General features: G+C 37.0%; 1 protein-coding gene and 1 long non-coding RNA gene across 3 annotated transcripts in view; one reads left to right on the top strand and one right to left on the bottom strand.

The window, feature by feature from the left end:
* PDE11A (phosphodiesterase 11A) overlaps positions 1–25,836 on the top strand; it is a 367,374-nt gene that overhangs the window by 115,517 nt on the left and 226,021 nt on the right. The window contains exons 3-4 of the mRNA XM_077776263.1: positions 17,629–17,718; positions 24,370–24,510. Of these exons, the coding sequence (XP_077632389.1) occupies positions 17,629–17,718; positions 24,370–24,510 (231 nt within the window). The remainder of the gene's footprint in view (positions 1–17,628; positions 17,719–24,369; positions 24,511–25,836) is intronic.
* LOC144241692 (uncharacterized) overlaps positions 1–25,836 on the bottom strand; it is a 109,503-nt gene that overhangs the window by 11,141 nt on the left and 72,526 nt on the right. The window lies entirely within an intron of this gene.

The following is a 25,836-nucleotide window of genomic DNA, read 5'->3' as shown; positions in this document are numbered from 1 at the left end:
ATATAGAAAAATAATATTAAAAATTTTAATCACATGCAGAAGCAATCAAAAAACATGCTGTCAAAAATTTAGGAAAATGAATATAAATATTATGCTATTTGGGAGGATGTTGTAATGTTTGTGATATTTGTCAACTTTAAAATGTTTGTAATATATTATGCTTTCCTCCTTCTAAATATTCATTTTGTAACTAACTTTGTTTTCGTAATTTTGCATTTTTTTATTAAAAACTCTCTTCCCAGATGTGTAAGTTTCAGGTCTTACAAAAAGTGAATTTTCTCCTGATTAAGCCATGAGCACATTTGCATAAACCTGTCAGATTATTTTTTTAAGATAAGTTTCTAAGAATGGAATTGCAAGGACAAATGGCCTTTTTAAAAGCTTTTGATATATTTTGCAAAACTGTTCTTCAGAAATGTTATAGTAGTTCACCTCCTTCAAGATATATGCCTATTTCCCACATTAAAATTGGTCCTGGACATTAATTTTAATTGTAATATTGTATCAAATTTATTGATATGCTAGGAAAAACATGATGATTGTTATCTTAATTTCTATTTACTTAATAATTAGTATACTAAATATTTTCATATATTTTTTAGTTGTTTCTGGGGTTTTTAAAGTCATTTTTATGTGTTTTTTTTTTCTGATTGTTTTGAGAGAATTTTTTTCCTATTTAGGGTATTCATGATTATCATAAGCATTGCAAATCATTTTTCCCAGTTCAATTTGTCTTCTAGTATCAATTTCTATCTTGAGATATAAATGTTTTCACGTGCAAATGAACCAAAATCTCTTATATGATTTCCACATTTGGTGGAAAATTTGCAATTTTATTTTTTAGCCTATCTTTAATCTCTCTGGGATTTTTAAAAAAGATTTTCTAAGTTTTAGTGTTTTCTTTTTTCCAAATGGTGAAATAATTATCCCAATGCGATTTGTTGTAAGCCATTTTTTTTGCATTGATTTTAAATCACCTTCATCAATGCTAATTTGTTATACATACTGGTTCTGGACCTCTGTTCCATTATGTTGTGTGATTATTGTGTCCCTAGTACTACTCTATTTTGGTCATCATAGCTTTACTTACTCCTTATTTCTCTATTCCTTTTAATGCTGATTAGCATTACACTTCATTTGAATTTTAGAATTACCTTTTTTATTTTTTCCAAATTCCAAAGGTATCATTTCTTTTTTCCCTAGAATAAGTTTATGGAGTCATTTAGAGGGATAATTGATCACTTTTTAATATCAGGTACTTTCATTTAGAAATATGACATGTTCCTCCATTTTAAAAATACTTTTTAATATCCTTCTAGCTTATTAAAAAGTTCTTAGCCAATAGGTAGTGGATTTTATAATATGACTTTTTAGAATATTGTGATCATATCTTTTCCTTTACAAGTTAATATGAATGTTGGGAATAATTGATTTTGCAATACTGAATCACCAGTTCAATGAACAGAAATTCTTGGTCATGTCCATTTTTTAATATTTGGATAAACTCGATTTCCCACATATAAGTATATGTATTTGATTTTCTAATGTTTTCATTTAGGATCTTTCTCATCTGTTTTCATAAGGGACTTTTTTCTAGGCTTAATTTTTATACTATTTTATTAAGCTGTGCTATCAGTATTATTGTGCCTTCAAAAAATATTTGAGGGTTTTCCATCTTTCTCTGGATTCGAGTATAGTTTGAACAACATAGAAATTACCTTGATTTTGAAGGTTTGAAAGAATTTGCTTCTGAAACCATTTAGACCTGAATGATTCTATTACAACTCTCATTATTTATTTCTGTGGTGATTGGCTTATTCAAATTTTCTTTCTTATTGATTCAATTTCATTAATTTATATTTTTCTTAAAATGCACAAATTTCCATCAGATTTTCAAAAATATAAGCTTAGGGTTGTGCAAAGAAGTCTGTTATAGTTCTTAAAAATTATTTTTCTGTAGCTGTGATTATATTTTCTTTATCACTTCTGATTTAGTTCATTTGTGGGTTTTTTCCTCTGATTAAACTAGCCAGTGATTTATTTGTCTTATTGATTTTCCCTCTAAGAACTGTTTCTGGAGTAATTTATCATTTTTATGGGTTGTTTTCTCATTTATTATTTTCAACTTTTATTTTTATTAATTCCTTCCTTCTGCTTTCTTTGGACACATATTTTTATTCTTTTTTCTTACTGTGTATGTAATTTAGCCCTTAAAATAAATGTTTGAACTATGAAAAGAAACAACACCTAAAGCAACTGATGAGACTATACTGCTGACAGACTGAATCTGGGTAGAAAATGAAAAGTGTGGATGGGGCAGTAAAGCATTTTGGCTTTGAAGATAGTTTACTAGCTTGTTAGCTAGAATGTTCTAAGATACATAAGGAGAAAACTTGCTGAATTACCTCACATCTTTGGATTTCTACCTTACACTGGTAATACAAGCAAACCTTGGAGATATTATGGGTTTGGTTCCAGACCATTGCAATAAAGCAAATATTGGCATAAAGCAAGCCAAATGAATTTTTTGGTTTCCTGGTGCATATAAAAGTTATGTTTACACTATACCATAGGCTATTAAATATGCAATAGAATTATGTCTTAAAAAATAATGCACATACCTTAATTAACAAATACTTTATTGCTTAAAATATGTTAACCATCATGTGAGCTTTCAGCGAGTCCTAATCTTTTTTCTGGTGGAGGGTCTTGCCTCCATGTTATGGCTGCTGACTAATCAGGGTGCTGGTTGCTGAAGGTTGGGGTGGTTGTGGTGATTTAAAAAATAAGACAACAATGAAGTTTGACACATCAGTTGACTCTTCTTTTCATAATTTCTCTGTAGCATGCGATGCTGTTTGATAGCATTTTACCTGTAGTAGGACTGATTTTAAAATTTGAGTCAGTTCTCTCAAACCCTGCCACTGCTTTATCAACTAGGTTTATGTAACATTCTATCTAAATTGTTTATTGTCATTTCAACAATCTTCATAGCATCTTCACCAGTAGATTCCATCTCAAGAAACCACTTTCTCCACTCATCCATAAGAAGCAACTCCTTATCCATTCAAGTTTTATGATGAGATTGCAGCAATTCAGTCACATCTTCAGGCCCCCCTTCTAATTCTCACTCTCATCTATTTCCACCACACCTGAAGCTACTTCCTCCACTGAAGCCCTGAACTCCTTAAAGTCACCAGTGAGGGTTGGAATCAACTTCTTTCAGACTCCTGTTAATGTTAATATTTTTACCTATTCCCATGAACACAGATGTTCTTAACAGAATCTAGAATCATGAATCCTTTCCAGAAAGTTTTCAGTTTACTTTGCCCAGATCCATCAAAGGAATCACTATCTATGACAGCTTCTAGACTTATGACATATATTTCTTAAATAATAAGATTTGGATGTTGAAATGACTCCTTGATCCATGGGCTGCAGAATGCATGTTGTGTTAGTAGGCATGAAACAACATTAATCTCCTTGTACACCTCTATCAAAGCTTTTGCGTGACCAGGTACACTGCCAATGAGCAATAATATTTTGAAAAGAGTCTTTTTCTCTGAGCAGCAGGTCTCAATAGTGGGCTTAAAATATTCAGTAAACCATGTTGTAAACAAATGTGCTGTCATCCAGGATTTGTTGTTCCACTGATAGAGCACAGACAGAATAGATTTAACATAATTTTAAGGGCCCTAGGACATTTGGAATGGTCAGTGAGCAAGCACTGGCTTCAACTTAAAGCCACCAGCTGCATTAGCCCCTAGCAAGAGAGTCAGCCTGTCCCTTGAAGCTTTGAAGCCAGGCATTGACTTCTCCCCTTTAGCTACAAAACTAGCATTTTCCAGTAGAAGGCTGTTTAATCTACATTGAAAATATGCTGCTTTGGTGTAGCCACTTCCATGAATTATCTTAGCTAGATCTTCTGGATAACTTGCTGCAGTTTCTACATCAGCACTTACTGCTTCACCTTGCACTTTTATGTTGTAGAGACCGCTTTTTTCCTTAAGCCTCGTGAACCAACCTCTGCTAGCTTCCAACTTTTCTTCTGCAGTTTCCTCACCTCTCTCAGCCTTCATGGCATAGAGAGTAGGGGCTTGGCTTTGGCTTAAGGGAGACTTGTGGCTGGTTAGATCTTGATCCAGACCACTACATCTTTCTCCATGTCAGCAATAAGGCTGTTTTGCTTTCTTATCATTTGTATGTTCACTGGCCTAGCACTTTTAATTTCCCTCAAGAACCTTTCCTTTGCATTTACAACTTGGCTAAATGTTTGGTGCAGAGAGCCTAGCTTTTGGCCTGTCTCAGCTTCCAACATGCCTTCCCTTACTGAGCTTAACCATTTCTAGCTTTTGGCTTAAAATGAGAGATGTGCAACTCCTCCTTTCACTTGAACACTTAGAGGCCATTGTAGGGTCATTAATTGGCCCGATATCAATAATTTTGTGTCTCAGGGACTAGGGAGGCCCAAGGAGAGGAGAGAGTCCAGGGAGGACTGGCTCATTGGTGAAGCAGTCAGAACACACACATTTACTGATCAAGTTTGTTGTCTTACATGGGCATGGTTTGTGGCCCCAGAACAGTTATAATAATAACATCAAAGATCACTGATCACAGATCACATATCAAATATAATGAAATGAATGAAAAAATTTGAAATATTGAGAGAATGACCAAAATGTGACACAGAGACATGAAGTGAGCAAATGCCATTGGAAAAATAGTGCTGAGAGACTTGCTGGATACAGGGTTGCCACAATCTTCTGTTTGTAAAAAAAAACAAAAAAACCACAATATTTGCAAAGTACAATGAAGTGAGGCACAATAAAATGAGGTGTGCCTGTGAATGATTAGCCTTTCACAAAGTTCTGTTTGTTTTTAGGCAAAACTTTAAGTACAGCCTTCCAGGTTGTCTATTAAGAATGTCTTAAAATTAGTAGGTATGAATTCAGTGTTTTAGACACAACTTATGGATTTGATCAAGGTTTTTACATTTATAATATTCATTTTAGGGTCCTATTACATTAATTAAATATTAATGCTCTAAGCATATTTTTCATAGCCTTCTCTGTTTCTTCTCCACTGGAGAATATTGCTGGAAATTAAAAAATAGTATGGTTTATTATCCATGTCATCGGTGTTGCATTCTGATGATAAATTATTTTTGGAAAATGAAAAAAAGATATATAAGTAGAAGAATCCCCTCTGGGTCTCATGTATTCCTCTGAATAGCAATTTTATACTTCCTCACTAATTTTCCTGAAATTATTACATATCTTCCATAAGCATCTATAAAATACCAAGCCATAGTCTTAAATATTGGAGATACTTTCTGATGAGCTTCTAATGAGATTTTTAAAAAATACTGTATGTAGTGTAAAAATGCTCACACAATAGTAGTTTGAGAAAACAGTTTTCAGTATGTATAAGACATTTATAATATTTCTTACATTCTTTAATTGTGACAACAGGGCACATTGGGATAGTCAGTATGTTTAAATTTATGACTTCTCTGGATGGGAAAGCAAAGATTAATGAGTTCTTGAGACATTGTGAGGATGAGAACGTCTTGGCTATCATTATAATAATCTAGAGATAGTGATGAATGAAATTGCTAGGCCACAGAAGCTCAAAGCTTTGAGGATGGAGACCTCAAAGCTACTGAATTGCTGTGCTTAACCAATATATGGGCAGCAATCAAAGATGGCTTCAAGGGATTGGAACTGGGTGAATAGAACATTAATGATCCATTTGGCACATATAGAGCATTTCAGAAGCTCTCTTTCTTCAGGAGCACAAGGGGATTGAAATGAAAAACTTGGTTTTGGAATGCTGAGTTTGAGGTAGTATTATATAGACTTCCAAGTGGAAATGTCCTCTAGGCAACTCTGATGTGGAGCTAGAGCACAGAGAAAAGGTCAGCACCAGAGAGCCATCTCTGAGAATCATCCCAGAAGTTACTATTGAAGACACAGATAAAAGGAAGAGACTTTGGCACCTGTCTAGTTAATATTGTTGAATTCAGAGTCAAGTTCAATTTAGGACTGGAAATGCTAAACTTGGACTATAAGATAGAGGAAGCAAATGTTTCCAGAGCACAACTTGGTGGATTAGGATGAGAAATTCTAAAACCTAAATGTGCAAAATAGTAGAGGGTGGCTGAGAAGACATGTGGTTAGGGACATAGGAGTGAGAATTCAGAGCCAAAGGGAATTAGAGATTGACCAACATTCAAGAGTGAGGCAGGAGGAGCAAATAAACAGAAGGAAGTTTCTTGGCTGCTTAAATATCTGGCCCTACCAATTTTGCTCTTTTTAGATGACTCTTGCTCAAAGGTTAATTCTTGGCCGGCCAACCTGCTTTATTTTGTAGGATGCTTATATTATGGGTATAAATACATTTTTAGAGGGAGATTATAGAAAGAGAAGGCTAGAATGCCAAAGATTGAATCTGGAAATATTAAATTGAATGGGAGTGTCAGAAACACAGAAGGAGAGATATGAGTGTATAGTGTATGGAAGCCCAATATTTAATATCCAGCTGGTGATTAAGTATTAAAGGCTTTTAAAAGGACAAGGACTTAGATTAGTTGGTGGATTTTGTGATCTGTTGATCAGGAGGTAATAGACAGGCTTCTAGTGAGCTATTCTTGTAGACTGCAGCTTGTAACCCATAGATGACCAGAGAGTGAGGACCTGAAGGTAAGCAGATGCAGGTGAAGATGGAAACATCAATACCAAATGAAAGGGAAAACCTTCCCCTCTGGTGGAGAAGAGAAGATTCAGATACAGGAGATAGAAGAGCCCCAAGATCCCACAGAAATGACACAAATGAAAACCCCTACTAAAGGGCTTACCTCTACAAAAAATACATGCCTTTTTCCTTGAGCCTCGACAAAAGGATACTTACTGTCCTAGTACGCTGATATTGAGCTAGGGCTGAAAATAGATGAGGAAATGTATTGAAATCTTTGATTAATCTTAAAGTTCTCTGAAATCAGAATTGAAACAAATAAAAATTCTAGTTAAGCTTTACACAAAAATAACATGTAATGAACAGACAAAGCACAGACTGGGAGAAAATCTCTGCAAAACATATATATCTGATAAAGGACTGGTATCCAATATATATAAAGAACTCCTAAAACACAATAAGCCACAAGCCACTTGATTTAAAAATGGCAAAAGATCTGAACAGATAGCTCATCAAAGAAGATACTCATGGCAAATAAATATAGGAAAAGATGCTCAACATCCAGTGTTAAGAGGCAACTGCAAATTTAACCAATGATGAGATATTCTGAAACACCTATTAGAATGTTTAAAAGTCAAGACCCTGACAACTGAAAATGCTGACAAGGATGTGGAGCACCAAGAACTTACATTCACTGCTGGTGGAAATGCGAAATTGTGCAGCCAGGCACTTTAGAAGACAGTTTGGCAGTTTCTTATAAAACTAAAATACTCACCTCATACAATCCAGCAGTCATACTTATGGGTATTAAGCCAGATGAATTGGGAAGTTATGTCCACGCAAAAACCGGCACATTACTGTTTGTAGCAATTTTATTCATCATTGCCAAAATGTGAAAGCAACCAAGATGTCCTTCAATAGGTGAATGGTTAAACAAACTGTGGTACATCCATATAATGGAATATTTTCAGTAATAAAAATAAATTAAAAGCTATCAAGTCATGAAAAGACCTGAAGTCACCTTAAGTGGATATTGCTAAGTGACAGAAGCCAATCTGAAGACTACATACTGTATGATTCTGACTATATGACATTCTTAAAGAGACAAAACTATGGAATCAATAAAAAAAAGATCACTGGCTACCAACGGCTTGGGGAGACAGAGAAGGACGAATAGGCAGAACACAGAATTTTGAGGTCCGTGAAATGATTCTGTGTGACACTGTAATGGTAGATACATGTCATTATATGTATTTGTCAAAACCCATAGAATATGCAGCACAGAGAGTAAAACCTAATGTGGGTTTGGGCCTAATGAGACTATGGACTGTAGTAAATAATATATCAATATTGGCTCATTAATTGTAACAAATGTACCACACTAATGTCAGATGTTAATACTAGGGAAAACTTGTGTTTTGGGGGGAGGAAAGGAGGTTTATGGGAAATCTCTCTACCTTCCACGCAACTTTTCTGTGATCTAAAGCTGCTCTAAAAAATAAAATCTATTAATTAAAAAAAAAAAAAGACTGTAAAAAGGAATGAGGGACTGATATATGCAACAACATGAATGAACCTTGAAAACAGTAAGCTAAGTGAAAGCAGACAGAGACACAAAAGGCCACATATTATATGAATCTATTTATAAGAAATGTCTACTACTTTAAGAACCAGGAGTTATAAAACAGAAGGAACTAGATAAATAAGATGGTAAAAGGAAGGATCCTGCTACTGACAGGAGGAAATAGTGTGAATGTGTTTCAAATTTAAAGAAAAACTAATGTATTTCTCATCAGAAAATAGCCTTAGATAATTTTTCTGTTCATACATTGATTATGATATAATAGGATTTTTCCAGCACCAACGTGTTGATACCAAGACCAAATTACTATGCAATATAGCTTCCTGCAATTATACCTGTTCTTGGTAAGTGGGGAAATCATGATGACCTTAATAGCTAAAACTTAAGAATGCCTGAGTCAAATTGTAGCTCAAATTGACTTCTTACACAAACTCTAAGTTACAAAAATGGGTGGAACAAATTGGCAGCATGAGATATATAGGTCAACCTGCTTATAAAAATAACCTTGACAGAGTTATATAGGTAGATATTGTTGTAAAATTTCTTTATACAGTGAGAGGGAGTAGGCCAAGTTTACTGAGACATAATATCTACTTAGATTAAGCAATCATAGCTTGTAGGGCTATTGGACTATATCACAGAGATGAGAATTGCTAATTATCAAGTAAGATTCATGATTTGTAAAAATGGAAGATGATTATTTTTAGAATAAAAAGAGTACTTACTAAGCAGTAAGAAGTAGGATTTTCAGTAAAAGGTAAGCAAAAGACACAAAGAGACCATGTTAAAAACAGAGATAGCTAAGAAATTATGGAAATTATAACCAACAAATATTATATTATGAAATTTTATCCATGTCACTAGTAATCAAATAAATGTAAGTCATGCAAAAGTAAGTGCTGATTTAATCTGTCAGATTTAAAAAGATTTAAAAAGATTTAACAAGAATAATAATGCCCAATGTTGTATGAGTAGAGGTAAATGAATTCTCTGATGACCATTAGTGGGAGTATAAATTGGTAGAGAATTTTTGGAGGAGGAGTTGGCAGTTGCTATTAAGATGTTTTCTTAATGCACATTTTCTTCAACCAAAATTTCACTTCTAGGGTCACCTGGGTGTCTCGGTTGGTTAAGCGTCTGACTTTGGCTCAGGTCATGATCTCACAGTCTGTGGGTTCAAGCCCTGCATTGGGCTCTGTGCTGACAGCTCAGAGCCTGGAGCCTGTTTCGGATTCTGTGTCTCCCTCTCTTTCTGCCCCTCCTCAGCTTGTGCTCTGTCTCTGTCTCAAAAATAAATAACCATTAAAAAAAATTCAAAATTTTACTTCTAGGAATCTCTCCAACAGAAGTATTTATAACAAAGTTCATGTCAGTGTTATTTGTAATAGAGAAAAATTGGAAACAACATGAATGTCAATCAGTGGGTACATTCACCTCATTGAATATTCTGCAGATATTAAAAAGAATTAAGTAGATTTCTTTAAACTGACACATAAATTTTTCCAAGAGATAATGCCAGGTGATAAAGAAGGTATAAAACATAACCTATAGTATTATCCCGCTTATGTTTACAAACACCCTCAGAACTAAATATTATAAGTTGGCAGTTAATTTAAAAAGGTCCAGATGAATGTACTCTAAATGCTTCTTAAGGTTGTTCCTTGGGAGAGGAGTGGGTAGCAGGATAGGAAATGAAGAGGCATCTGTAGTTATTTTATTGTATACACTTCTATACTGCTTGATTTTTTTAAGTTTATTTATTTAGTTTTGAGAGAGAGAACATGCACGTGCACGAGAGAGAGAGAGCGCAAGAGAGAATCCCAAGCAGGCTCTGAGCTGTCATTGCTGGATGCAGGGCTCAGTATGATGAACCGTGAAATCATGACCTGAGCCAAAATCAAGAGTCAGATGCTCAACCAACTGAGCCACCCAGGCGCCCCTATACTCTTTGGTTTTTTTAAACAAAAACTAAAAATTTGTGTAATATTAGGAGTTATTTTAAAATGTACATACATATTAATGAATTAATATTACTAAAGCGCTGAGTATATTTCCTGGTACAGAGAAAGTGCTATGTAAGTGTGTGTTAAATAAATACATTCAAATGTTAGGGCTTTATCCTAAGAAAATAATTATGGGATGTGGAAACATCTAATTGCTAGAGTGTTTAACCCTAAAATTGTTAAAGTTAGAAATGACCTAAATGTCCTAAATGATTGACTAAAAAGTATTAATCAGACAATGAGTGGGATTTTTGAATGATAATTTTTAACAGCTATATTGAGGTATATCATACATGTCATAAAATGCACCCATTTCAAAGAGCGATTCAATGATTTTTAGTAACTTCATAAGTGATACAACCATTGGCATAAATCATTTTTAGAACATACCACCAGTGAGATCCCATATCCCATTTACAATTAATTTCATTACCACCACTAGTCCAGGCAATCAGTAATCTACTTTCTCTATAAAGTTTTTTTTTTTCCTGAACTACACAATGGGATATTTTGCATCCATAGACATTGCTCATAATAAGTGATAGCTGGTTATAAAAAGTGAAAAAAGCAGATAAAATATTACATATAGGATTAGCCTATTTGAGTTTATATGAAGGGAGAGAGAGATGAAAATTAGAATGTTAATCTCCAAAATGTTAATAGTGGTTACCCCTGAGTGGTAGAAATATGAGTGATTTTTTTTGGTCTTTTTCCTGTTGAATTCTTATGATCTGAGAAACACAGTATGAATGATCTTGGGAAGGACATCACTTCTGAAATAGGTTCTTTCAATGGAGTGCCTGTGCATAAGAGGGTGGGAATTTAGAAGTGCCTTTGGATATGAGTGGGTTGGTTCTCTTAAGTCTCCCAGGTGGGAACAAATAGGAATAAGGTTATTAGGTGATATGATTAGTACCTGCAGGATTCAAGTGCTTAGCAGACCAGCGCCTGCAAAAAGTCAAGGAAAGTGGGCAATGATGGTTCAAGGCTGCTTACCAGGAACTGGACTCACCGTGTCTACCCTTAGATGAACTTGGCCTCTTAAGGACATTCTAGCCAGTACTTCCTCAGAAAGAGAGGTGAGAATAGCTGAAGGGTGCTCATTCCAGTTCCTCTGTAGTCCCCCACTTCGATACCCAGCAGGGTAGAAGCAGAAACACCTATGCCCCCATCTCCTAAGGGAAAGCAGAAGAGTAAGTTTCTCCTTTTCCTTTATTTGTTGCCTTGCTTTTCCTCATCTTTTGTGAATAAAATGCACCCCCACATTCTCTTTAGAGTGTTTATTCTTTTTTTTAATATTTATTTATTTTTGAGAGAGTGCAAGTGGGGGAAAGTGAGAGAGAGAGAGAGGGAGACACAGAATCTGAAACAGGCTCGACTCTGAGCTATCAGCATAGAGACCGATAAGGGCCTCAAAGTCAGTAATGACAAGATCATGACCTAGGCCAAGTCAGATGCTTAACTTACTGAGCCACCCAGGCACCCCTAGAGTGTTCATTCTTAAAGTGGACAATTTCCAAAAGTATGTGTTGGGTTGTCTATTCCATGCCAGTGTTCTTTTACACAAAGTTGGTACTTGAGGTGCCTGGGTGGCTCAGTCAGTTAAGCGTCCAACTTCGGCTCATGTCACGATCTCGCTGTTCTTGGGTTCGAGTCCCACATTGGGCTCTTGTGCTGACAGCTCAGAGCCTGAAGCCTGCTTCAGATTCTGTGTCTCCCTCTCTCTGTCTGCCCCTCCCCTGCTCGACTCTATCTCTATCTCAAAAATAAACATTAAAAAATAAAGTTGGTATTTTATGTCTCTGTATATTTGGGAGAGACTGTTTTCTTCAAAGAGGGCACAGCATGGATAAGAGAAAGGCATGGTTCAGCCAAACATACATACTTTGATGTGACGTAACAAGATTCATGCAGGATCCTGATTCTTGAAATAAAAATCTGACCTATTGTTTTCACTGAATTTGCTTAGAAACAAAATTGCAGTGAACCAAACTATACCTCTGGAAGCAGGAATTTTCTCTGGAGACTCTAGAAAACTCCAGACTCATTTTTTTTTACTCTTTTAAGTATTCTGTTCTTAAGATATGTGGAAAGTATTTCACAATGTGAGAATACTGTGACCACATCCATATTTTGATACCTTATTTTCCAAATTGCTTGAAGAGCATATTTTGTGTTTGGATTACAGCACCCCTGTTTCCAATCATGGTGGCCCACCCAGCTCAGTGAAGTTTTGCCTTATAGTTAGTGCCAGAGGATGGAAGGGACCTGCTAGTGCAAGCTGCAGGGTCTGCACAGAGAGAGGAGATGTTATATGATGGTGGGGAGACCTTCTCTCACCCATTACTTTAGATGATAATGATGTGTCTCTTCAAGGCATTTGCCTTCAGGAGTGGAGTCCGAAAAGGGGTGGCCCCTGGCCCCTCAGAGAATCTCTAATGTAGACCTCCAGTGTCCTTTAATGATGTATTATTGGAGCGGACCAGCCCAGGAGGCTATAACAGCCTTTTTCTGTGATCTGTAAGTTTGAAAAGGCTCAGTACCTACTGTCTTTCTTTAGGACATTGATGGAAGTTCCCAGTGCTCACATTTTATGCTTATTAGTGATACTTTTCACGAGTTTCCAGGGCTAGAGGGACTTTTCCACGCTGTTTAATGATTTTCAGTTTAACTCTCTTTCTGAGTGGGATGTTGTAAAGATTAATTAGCCAATGTTCATAAAGTGCTTTCAAGCTGAAAAGTACTGCAAAAGGGTGTGCAGACTCATTAGCTTCTTAGTCATTAAGGCTTTTTAGACCTTTTGGCATTCAGAAACTAGACAGTGAAGGCCAAGTTAATAGTTTTTTCTTGGAAGAAGAGGATTTAAAAAAGAGCAGAATAGAGCAATATCCCTATCCCTGTTTCTTAAAAAAAAAAAAAAAAAAAGACATCTATGGCACTGGGACTGAAAAAAAGATATAAACATATTTTAATTTTCATCGTCTCCTATATCCATACTGCATCTGATTTCAAAATGTGGTTATCTGATTCTCCTGCACATTTGTTCAGAACCTTTATGATCATACTGTCATATAGGTATTCATAGTAGAGCTGATTCTGGCCTCAGAGCACTGAATTGTTGTACTGATAAATGACCAGGGTAGGTAGAGCATTCCCTTTGTAAATAAAGATCCCCTCTTGGTTTGGAATGTGTCAAAAGGTGTAATACTATCTCCATCCTCAGTAATATTTGATCACTATATTTAGAGTTCTGTCTGAATCAGTTAAGCCTGTGATTGAGGCTGGAAAGTACAGACTGGCCACCAAAGACATAAAGAGGTCCTAAAAGAAACCAGGGACAAAAATGGATAATGTGCAATGAATTCGATTGACACCAGACTTTTTAGCAGCATCAGCTGCACATGATGGGGAAATAATATCTTTTAAGTACTGAGAGAAATAGCTGTCAACCTAGAATTGTATACCAAACTGAATTACTTTTCAAGATTAATCATAAAGACATTTCTATACAAAACAAAACATATTTACCACCAATGCTAAAGGATATTCTAAAGGATTCAAAAAGAGAAAATTATTTCAGAAGGAAACAAGAAGAGGCTAGAAAGAATAAAGAGGAAAAAATTGGGAAACATGAGGGTAAATCTGAAACAGCATTAGGTAATCATAATGTCCAGTTTGCAGTAACAAAACAAGGTATAAGTTTAAAAAAAAAAAAAAGTAACATGCATATAACAGGAAAGTTAAAGTATTCAACCTCCTTATCTTATTTGGAAGGAGGCTAAAGATGTTAAAATTAGGTTTTATTAAGTATGCACATAGACTTTCTAGTTTTAATCACTAAAATAAAAGAAATGTAATGTAGTGTGTATGTGGGGGGGGGATTCAATGGCATGAGAAAATAAAATCAATAGCAACTGGCTCAATAAAAAGGGAATAAAGAAATTTAACATGGATCTTAGTAATTGCTCCTGGGCTCTTACTTTACAATTACAACTACTAAGTGACTTGTGGAGTTCATATCAATATATGTATAGGACAATTGAAAAATAAAATAGTCTTACTGATATGTGAACAGCTATTTCTGGCTTGGGATGAAAGGTTCAGTAACAGCAGCATCTTGATGACACAGGACATGGATTTTAGCAGAGGAACCTCAAATATAGGGAACACAGGTCTTTCATAACGTACAGTAAGCTTGCCTGACCTCTGCCCCAGAGAATATTATCTTAATTATACTTCATAGTAAAAAACTCTGCTCTTTGCTCTGGAAGAAGACACTTTTTTCCAAGGCCATTCATTATACAAACACCTTTGACATATAGAGCAGTGCCTTTGTAAGTTGGGCAGAAATATGAGAGATCCATAGAGAGATATCTCCTAAAAAGTTTGGGTAAGTTTGTAAATCCTCAGTTTTCTGATGAAAAATAGAATGAATGGTATGGCATATGTAGTTACAAGGATCAGATGATACAGTATATATAAAATGCTTAATGTCATATCCAAAGACTTTGTCAATATCAATTACTATTATAAATCATAATTTCTGGAATAAAATGTGAGCATGTTTATTGACATGCTCAATACATGAATTCTTTGTTTTCTCCAGCAAGTAGAGTATTACATCTCATGGATGTTTCTACTTATCACTAAGTATTAGAACTAAAAAGGATAAGAAAGATTACCCAGTGAAACCAGCATTTTACAGATAAGGAAATAGGTTCAGAAACATTAAGTGACTTGTTGGCTTTCACACAGAATAGCCATATAAAGGACAATTGTCATTTAATTTAATATTCACATAATTTTTAATTAGGCCCAATGCTTGGAGCTCAATAAATATTGGTATCACAGAGGAATTGAAGCAAGGCTATGATATATTAGAAAACATTTCACATAATCATTTGGTCATTCTCTTCTATGTTACTTGCTTGACCTATAAACCACCTTAAACTTGGTCCCTGAAGGTAAATAAATATAGGAAGAAAGAGAGGAAAGGAGGAAGGAAGTTGGGAAGTAAAGAAGGAAAGAGAGAGAAGAAGGAAGGAAAGAAGAAGGAAGGAAGGAAAGAAGGAAGGAAGGAAGAAAAATAGAAATAGAAAAAAAGAGGGGCACCTGGGTAGCTCAGTCGGTTAAGCATCTGACTTCGGCTTAGGTCATGACCTTGCAGTTTGTGGGTTCGAGCCCCGCATCGGGCTCTGTGCTGACAGCTCAGAGCCTGCAGCCTGCTTCAGATTCTGTGTCTCCCTCTCTCTCTGACCCTCTTGTGCTCACTCTCTGTCTCTTAAAAATAAATGAACATTTTAAAAAAAAATTAAGAAAGAAAGAGAGAGAGAGAGAGAGAGGTAGGGAGGGAGGAAGGCAGGAAGACAGGCAGGTAGGGAGGAGGGAAGGAAGGAAGGCAGGAGAGAAAGAAAAAAAGGAGAAAAGTAAAATAACCTATATCTCCACCTTCCCTCCATCTCTATCATAGTCACTGCCTCCAAAGCAGAGGCAAAAAACAGGAAACTACAAGAAAAGTGCTGTGTGTGTAGGTGATGTTGAAAGTGGTCCCATTCTGGCTAAAGGCAGGGAAATTCTGGCAGAGTATCTGGCAGCTTTATGTCAACAGCTTTATCCTGGCTTACCAACAAACTTCCGAAGGCATGAGGGAGAGTAGTAAGGAAGGGGAATTAAGGGGTAACAGAACTAGCATCCAATTCTAGGAAACACCATGTTGTAAGACATGATCATCAGCTGTAGAATAAGATGACCTGAGTTCCTGTGTGAGTTTGAGCAAGTCACTGAATTTCCTGATCTCTAAAATGGACTTAAAATTTTTCCATGAGAATTGATATGCTTTTCAAATAAAGAAATGAAGTGAGAGTGTCTGGAACCTAGCAGGTTCTCATTAAATAGAAGTTGGAATCAAATTCAGTGAAGGACTTTGTCCTGGAAAGATCTGTAAAAATCAGCTCATTGATTTTATACCTCTACTTAATACCAACCCCATCATTTCTCTGTTTTCTCTAAGAGTGGTGTCACAGCACTGGCTTCTACACCATTGTGAAATACTTTCTGGGACCTGAGGTCACAGCTGAGTATGCCCAGGTAGCCAGAGCAAGATCTGAAGAGGAAAGCAATGATAGGGAATGTGGATTGTTCTTCATCTTTTGTCTTCCTCAAACCCGCTGCAAAATTACCTCCCATTCTGGGTAATTCTGATTCGGGTGTCCCCAGGGTATCCCACACTGTCCCTGCTGTTCTCATCCTTCACCCGTGGTAAACTCTTCCGGGCATGTGGGAGCTGCTCTGTTTTGTTATTGCTCTAAAGTACCTCTTCACAGGACATTGTAGTGTGGTGTGTGTGTGTGTGTGTGTGTGTGTGTGTGTGTGTGAGAGAGAGAGAGAGACAGAGACAGAGACAGAGAGAGACAGAGAGAGACAGAGAGAGAGACAGACAGACTGACAGACAGACAAGGAGACAGGGAGGGAGACACATGCCCTTTTCTATCTGCTTTAGAGGAGTCCCAAAGCAATATTACTCATCCCAATGTGCTATGTTGTGAAGAGTTTAGGGAAATAGTTCTTTCGGTTTTTACTTGGAGCATTCTCTCTCCCTTCGGAATCAGAGATTCTGGAATGAATTTGAGTGAGAGTACCAGGCAGTACTGAAAATCAGAGATACTGAAATGATGAGAGTCTTTGTTGGGACTGAGCCTACCACACCTAGCTGTTTCTTCCAGCTAGGAAGACGTGTTCTCTTTAAGGAGACGTGTTCTCTTAAAGAATCCCCAGCCTTTCCTCAAACGGGCTTCAGTAGGATGTCCCACAAATTTACATTCAGTCCAGCTATGTCAACACAATAGCAGGGCACAATTTGAGCTCTTTTGCTTGAGGCTATTGGGCCATTGCACACTTCAATCTGTAGCTGACAGTGCCTGGGTCAAGCTGAGATCCCTCCTACAAATACTTACATACAAAGAAATGGACTCACAGCCTGCCTGCCTCCAAATGTGAATGTGGGCACTTGCCTTAAATTCTAGGTATATGAATTCATTCATTTATTCCTGTTTCATTGATCAGAGAAGGAATACACATATAATATAGATTTAGTTCCTATATCATAGTAATCTTAGTCTCTTGCTTCACTTTATATGCTCATAGATGTGACTGTCCCTGGTTAAAGCTTCACTGAGGCCATGTTATAGTTAAGTCTGAAAAACATCCTTTATGAAGTTAAGATACTAGTATCAACAACTCCATACTCAATTTCTGTGATTGAAAAGAAAGTATTATGATCAGGCCACTGCAGGGAAGGTGGAATTTGGTGCAGTGATGTTTTAATGTTCTTAACATTCTCTTTGCCCCCAGGTTATGCAGATGTATCTTCCATTTTGTGGAATTGCCATATCTAATGCTCAGCTATTTGCTGCCTCAAGGAAAGAATATGAAAGGAGCAGGGTGAGTAGAAAGAAACGTTGCTGACAACCCTAAAAGCTCTCTGAATTTCAAGTGTCTGTGAGTCATCATGTCTTTTAAAAACAGCAGATGATCTTTGAATAGCCCAGGAATCCTTTTTATTTGTTTAATCCTTCAAATTTATGGTCGAGATATCCTTTAAGAAATAAATCTAAATAGAAGTGGGTACATATTCTCTGTAGTTGTTTGGGGTAAATGGTACCAGCTTCTTTTAAAAATGAAATTAATTTCTTTTTTTTAAATAGTTTATTGTCAAGTTGGTTTCCATATAACACCCAGTGCTCATCCCCACAAGTGGCCTCCTCCATGCCCATCTCCTCCCTCCCCCCACACCCATCAGTCCTCAGTTTGTTCTCAGCATTCAAGAGTCTCTTATGGTTTGCCTCCCTTCCTCTCCCCAACTATTTTCCCCTTCTCCCCCATGGTCCTTCGTTAAGTTCCTCCTAATCCACCTATACGTGCAAACATATGGTATCTGTCCTTCTCTGTCTGACTCATTTCGCTCAGCATAACACCCTCTAGTTCCATCCATGTTGCTATGAATGGCCAGATTTCATTCTTTCTCATTGCTGTGTAGTATTCCATTGGATAGATAAACCACATCTTGATCCATTCGTCTGTTGATGGACACTTAGGCTCTTTCCATGTTTTGGCTATTGTTGAGAGTGCTGCTATGAACATTGGGGTACATGTGCCCCTATGCATCAGCACTCCTGTATCCCTTGGGTAAATTCCTAGCAGTGCTATTGCTGGGTCCTAGGGGAGTTCTATTGTTAATTTTTTGAGGAACTTCCACACTGTTTTCCAGAGGGGCTGCACCAGTTTACATTCTCACCAACAGTGGAGGAGGGTGCCCATTTCTCCACACCCTCACCAGCATCTGGAGTCTCCTGATTTGCTCATTTGAGCCACTCTGACCAGCGTGAGGTGGTATCTCAGTGTGGTTTTGATTTGTATTTCCCTGATGAGGAGGGATGCTGAGCATCATTTCATGTATCTTTTGGCCATCTGGGTGTCCTCTTTGGAGAAGTGTCTGTTCATATCTTCTGCCCATTTCTTCACTGGATTATTTGTTTTTCGGGTGTGGAGTTTGGTGAGTTCCTTATAGATTTTGGATACTAGCCCTTTATTTGATATGTCATTTGCAACTGTCTTTTCCCATTCCATACGTTGCCTATTAGTTTTATGGATTGTTTCCTTTGCCATGCAGAAGCTTTTTATCTTGATGAGGTCCCAATAGTTCATTTTTGCTCTTGATTCCATTCAAACCCTAGAGGAGAAAGCAGGAAACAACCTCCTTGACCTCAGCTGCAGCAATTTCTTACTTGACACATCCCCAAAGGCAAGGGAAAATGAAATTAATTTCACAGAGCCTGGGTGGCTTAGTTGGTTAAGTGTCCAACTCTTGATCTCAGCTCAGGGCCTGCTTGGGATTCTCTCTCCCTGTCTGTTTCTCTTTTTTTTAAAATAGTTTATTGTCAAGTTGGTTTCCATATGCTGCCTCTCCCCCACTCACCCTCTCTCTCAACATACATAAATAAATTTAAAAAAATAAAATTAATGTCACATCTATACTGTAAGGTAGCAGCTATACTCTTACTTATGGCTTTGAGACAATAACACACTTTAGTGATAATGTTATAATTTAGTTCCTTTAAGAAGCAAGGTATGTTACAAATTATTTCACCCCACCTCATAAATTTTCCTTATGAATTCAAAGTTTTTCTGATGGAGCATCACAAGATAGCTAGACAATAATGCAAACACTTTTATAGAATTATAAAGAAACACACACAAAGAGGGGTTGATCTCGTATATCTTCAATAGCTTTAGAGTTAAATAAGAGAGAGAGAGAGAGGGAGGGAGGGAGCGAGGACGGAAGGAAGGAAGGAAAAGGAAGGAAAGAAAGAAGGAAAGATAAAGGAGGAAAGAAAGAAAGAGAGGAAAGAAAGGGGAGAGAAAGAGGAAGGGCAGGTGGGCCGACACTCAAAAATAATTCCAAACCATCAAATAGAGATTAAGTTAAACTAGGCTTATTATACCTTTTTTTTAATAAGATTAAAAAAAAAATTAAGTAATCTTTGCAACCAATGTGGGACTCGAGCTTATGACGTGAGAGATCAAGAGATGCCCATTCCATTGACTAGGGCTTTGTTATACTTTTATTTATTTATTTATTTATTTATTTAACATTTTAAATGTTTCTTTATTTTTAAGGGAGAGAGCCAGAGTGCAAGCAAGGTAGGGGCAGAGAGAGGGAGACACAGAATCTGAAGCAGGCTCCAGGCTCTGAGCCGTCAGCACAGAGCCAGACACAGGACTCAAGCCCATGAGCTGTGATATGACCTGAGGAGAAGTGCGAGGCTCAACTGACTGAACCACCAAAATGCCCCATTATACTTTTAAACATATGGAGATTACTGCCACAACTTAGAAATTTATTTAACAAGGTTTCAAAAAGTTGGAAATCCTCAGCTAATTAGTAATCAAATTGGCTAAAAGTTTCATTAGCTAAGCATGATTTATGAATATTTCACAGTAAACAGATGAACACAACAGATTACTACAGTCGTCTTCTTTAACATAGCTTACCGCACCATTTCTCTGATTTGGATCCTGGTTTTGTCATCAACCCTGTGGCTTACCATTTTCTTCCTTTCATTTGGCACTCCAGCAATAGTCACCAGTTGCCAGAATAGTCTGTTATTTTACTTTGTTATACCTTTAGCCACATTCCTCCTTCTGCCTTCAGTGCATCATGTCCACCTTTTCCTCCCACCACCACCTGCCTTACAGATCCTTCAGGACCCAGATCAGCCTTCTAGTCAATCCTCCCTTCTTTGCTTATCGTCATTCCTTGTATATATTGCCATTATTCTACTTTGGACACTTATCACACTGTAGAATATTTATTTACGGCCTTCCTCTCCACGCACATTTTGAAGTCTTTAAGGGATGCATCGTGTATTATTGATCTTTACATCCTCATGTTTGGCACAATTTATTTACCTGTTCAGCACATTTATTGTGTGATATTCTTCAGACACTGTGTGTCTGTAGTCCCTCCCCTCATAGAACTTACTATTCTAGTGGGAACAGTAGTAATAGGCAAGCAAACAAATAAAAGATAATATAGTATCAGGTAGTGGTAAGTGCTATAACAAGTAAAATGAGATAAAGGGATAGAGATGGGTCACTGAAGGATAGTTTGGGAGGATGTTTATTTCAAATCATGATCAAGAAGTTCTCTGTAAGATGTTATTTGAACAGAGACCTGAATGAAATGAAGGAGCAAAGCCCTACAAAGATCAGGGAAGAGCATTCCGGATGGTGGAAATATCAAGTAGAAAGGCACCGTGGCAGGTGAAAACTTGATCCATGTGTCTGGAGAGTAGAGAGGAAGAACTCAAATTGGCAAAGCAATCCTGAGAAAGAAGAACAAAGCTTGAGGCATCACACTTCCTGATTTCAAACTATAATACAAAGCTATTATAATCAAAACAATATGGTACTGGCTCTAAAAACAGACACGAGACCAATGGAATAGAATTGAGAACCCAAAAGTAAACCCATGCTTATATGTCAACATATATATGACAAAGGAGCCAAGAATGCTTAATGGGGAAGAGATAGTTTTTCTAATAAATGGTAATGAGAAAACTGGATATTCACATGAGAAAAAATGAAATCGGACCCCTACCTTACACTACTCAAAAAAATTAACTTGAAATGAATTAAAGATACAAATGTAAGACATGAAACTAAAACTTCTAGAAGAAACATAGGGGGAAAGCTCCAGCAATTTTTTGACTCTAATACAAAAGCACAAGCAAAAACAAAACAAAAAACAAAAACAAAAACAAGAGTAAACTAGTGGAACCACATCAAACTAAAAAGCTTCTGCACAGCCAAAGAAACCATCAACAAAGTGAAGACGCAGCCTATGGAATGGGAGAGGATACTTGCAAACTGTAATTATATGAGATGATGGATGTGTTAACTAACTTTATTGTAGTAATCATTTCACCATATGTACATGTACCAAATCATCATATTGTACACCTTAAACTTACACAAAGTTATATTTCAATTATACCTTAATAGAGCTAGGAAAAAAAGAAATAATGCGGCTGGAATTAGGGCGGTGAAAAGTGAGAGATTCCTCCCCGAATTAGCAGTGACATGTACAAAGCTTACTAATGTGGGAGATGAGTGAAAATGACTTCTGGCTTGTACAGATGGCAAGTAAACAGTTGGATACAAGAGTCTAAAGTTTTGGTGAGATGTCAGAACTCAGATTCATAGTTGGGAACTGTCAGTATATATAGATGGCATTTAAAAGTAGGGTGCCAGTTTGGGTAATGGGGGAGAATATGTGGATAAGAGAAGGGAAAAGGTCCAAGGATGAGCCCAGGAGCAAAAGAAGGCACTAGAAGAAGGAGGGGGAGGGGGAAATAAAGAAATGGGTAGTGATCAGCTGTATGAAGGGCCTCCAATGTCTGTTGAATTGCCTATCATCCTAGATTTCCTTCTCTCTTTCTCCCATTGTAGAGCTAGTCTGTATTGTTATTTGTGAAACTTTTATCACTTGTTAGTAAAGCAGCAATTTTTAATTAGAAACAGTAAAATTACTATGATGTGATTTGTCAGTGCAAGACTCAAGGCACAATTAGTTTTCCTCTGAGATAAATGTTCTTGTATATGGGTCCCAGAGGCCCTATCCATGCAGTCACAACAAATTGAAAAGTTAAATAATTGTTCAGTTAATATGATCCATCTGAAGAAATAGTCTAGATGATTAAGGAAATAATGTTTTCCCCCTTAATAACAAGGAATTGTGTTGGTAATTATTCAGACAATTGCCTCATTTTTAATGTTATATTTAAATATGAAATTATTGCGCATTGACTTCTTACAGCAATTTGCTGTCCAAATGCCAAACAGTTAGAATACACTTGAAACTTTTTTCACCTCCTGGTGTTTCTCTGCATTGGGATCATAGAGCTACCCAGGGCCTTTAATCACATTCACAAGCTCTTTTTAGAGAAAATGCTACCAAGGATATTTGATCCTCTTTTAGATGCTCAGTGAACTAGACTCATTTCATGGACCTCTTAACTCATTCAAATGCTTTTCTACCTGAACAGACTCAGAGAAGAAATTTTCACATGTTTTCAATGGTTCAGGACAAATCAAGTTCATTACTAAAGTTGACAATTGGTCATATCCCTGGGATGATCATCAGCACCAACTACCTGAATAGATGTTCATTTGAAAACCCACAAAATCCTTTTGTGAGAGGTCAGACCTGAGAGTGTACATCTTATTAAGTTCTCCCGAACAAAGCACCCTCTGGCCAATTCCCTGGCCGTGTAATTTTCTTATTGCTTTCTGGTAGAAGCATAATATCTACTACCTGTACATAGCCCACTTTTCTGAAATCTCTGGAAAGAGCCATGTAATTAAAAATTCCAAATACATATGATTTCAATGCAGAAATTACAAGCTAACTTAGCTGGATAAAATAACAGGTTATTACAATTTGATTTTTAAGTGGGTATGCAGTTTTCAAGTTAGAATTTTAAGTTCTTTTCCTTTAATTTCTGTGCTTTTCATTCTGTTATTTTAACAAAAATTTTAATGGTATTTTCTTTCCTGAGAATAATAGTATTTAAATGTTTTCCTGCAGAGGTGAGATGAAACTATACTTCTTGTGTAGAGGGATTAATGGAGGTTTATATATATGCATGTATATATATAGCCATATATCTATATGTATATATATAGCCATATATAAATATATGTGTGTGTGTGTGTGTGTGTATATATATATGGCTTTGAAGCTTAATTAGCATTCACCCCTATAATTCCTTAAGAATTCTGTGAGAAATGTATATCAGGGAAAACAAGTCTCAAGTTTGACCATGAACCCATTTCTTTCCTGATGGTGAGGAAGAGCTGCTTTGTAATTTTCTGAAAGAAATGTACTTTAGAGAGAATCAGATATTCATCTAACATTATAAAATGTTGAGTTTATATGTAGTCACATTGCAGAAAATCTACTATAGGAGATGGGGGAGGGGCATGGAGGGAACCTGAGAGCTAAGGACTAAATGAGACTGTGTAGTCATTAGCTACTTGGGAGATAGCCCTATAGCTACCTGTGGGATTTAGAATGGGATTATATGGACTGGTACTGTTTTCAAGTTGTGGTTTTTGGTTCAAAACTGTGTTATGAAACAACATGATGGAATATGTCAAAACAGTCAGAAATGCTTTAGGAATTAGCCACACAAGGGTACCTGGGTGGTTCAGTCAGGTAAGTGGCCAACTTCAGCTCAGGTCATGATCTCACAGTTCATGGGTTAAAGTCCTGTGACAGGCTCTGTGCTGACAGCTCAAAGCCTGGACACTCCTTTGAATTTTGTGTCTCCCTCTCTCTCTCTGCCCCTCCCTTTCTTATGCCATCACTCTCTCAAAAATAAGTAAACATTAAAACATTTTTTTAATTAGCCACACAAACATATTTATATTTTATTAATGCAAAGACTAAATGAGATTCTGAGAGGAAAAAATAACCCATTTTTATTCAGTCCTATACCCACCTAGATATATCCATTTTGTCTTTCCTAGGCTTTGCTAGAGGTTGTTAATGACCTCTTTGAAGAACAGACTGACCTGGAGAAAATTGTCAAGAAAATAATGCATCGGGCCCAAACTCTGTTGAAATGTGAACGCTGTTCTGTTTTACTCCTGGAGGACATTGAATCACCAGTAAGTCATCTTTTATCTGTCATCTAGAGTTGCAGATTGCATTAATGGAATACAATGTAGTTTATTTGTAATTCAGCTCATGAAACCACTCCCTTCATGACTCTTCTAACCATGAGGTGGCTTTTTGTGAAATTAAAGTTTTTTTATTTCTTTTACATGTATTATAAGTCTTGTGTTGCTGTCATCTTAGAAACATAGACACTTAGGTTGATGGGGCTCTTAGAAATCTGTCGCAGTCCTGAGTATTTACAGATGAGGGAACTGAGGGGTTGGATGGTTTGCCCTGTCTCTCCCAGCTGCATAGACATTAGCTTAGGTGCCACGCTCCTGTCATATTTGCCCAGCGTGAGGAAGGCCCTTAGCATCTAAGGGTGTGGACTGCAATCCAGACGATGCTTCACAGTCCTCTAATCGGGAGGAGGAAGCAAACAAATGCTGGAGAAGCCATGCCCTTTGCTTTTGTACGTGAGCTGAGTGGGGTGACAAGCCTCAGCTGGGCTGTGCTCTGCAGCAAAGGTCTCAAGTGCAGTCTCCAAGTTCTCTTACAGTCACTTTGGAGCTTGGGGCACTTGCACAGAGTACTGGGCGGGTGAAGGAGGCACCCTGCTCTTCACCGCAGGAGGTCCTGGTACTTACTACAAGGGCAAGCGGCAAGCTAGTTCAAGGCCTCAGCACCTTGGCTGTCAGGTTTCTGTTAAGCCCTTTGGCTCTTTGGGGGGAATCTGCTGGGTAAACACACAACAGTATTGAAAATAATGATCATCATCAATCTAACTTCTTGAAAGTTAAATGTCTAAACCCTTAGCAGCAATTTAATATCTTTACTGTGAACTGTCTTCAAAGACCAAGAATTGTCTAGCTATTTAAGTGCTGTTTTAATACCGCAGAGGATGATATTTTACTGTACTTAGAAGAGGTTATTATCTTTGCCTTTAGGTTTGTTTTCTTCGAAGAATAAGAACCTTAGGGTAAATCTGGGATATTTAATAATAAGTATTGTAAAACTTCAACATGAAGTTTGAAAAAATCTATATATGTTTCAAATGTTTAGGGGCGTTTGCCCATATTTTAGCAGAGCTGGAAGTTATTTCTGTTTCAGCAAGTGTGGTTTAAACAACCAATAATCTTCCCATAATCCTGTGATTGTGTAAAATTCAGTGGAACTTTGGGAGGACACACACACATCTGACCACTAGCCTATATGGAATGCTTCCAGATGCTTTTGTGAATTACTTGAGTTCACTCACTTCCCCTTCATCCTTATGAAATAGGCATTATTATCACCCTCATTTTATAGAGCAGGAAATAAGGCTCAGAGGGTCGAGT

The sequence above is a fragment of the Crocuta crocuta genome, unplaced genomic scaffold (assembly GCF_008692635.1).
Source record: "Crocuta crocuta isolate KB4526 unplaced genomic scaffold, BGI_CrCroc_1.0 scaffold17, whole genome shotgun sequence".
In the NCBI taxonomy this organism is placed as follows: Eukaryota; Metazoa; Chordata; class Mammalia; order Carnivora; family Hyaenidae; genus Crocuta; species Crocuta crocuta.
The sequence above is the reverse complement of the archived record's forward strand: the minus strand, read 5'-3'. Positions and strand labels throughout refer to the sequence as shown.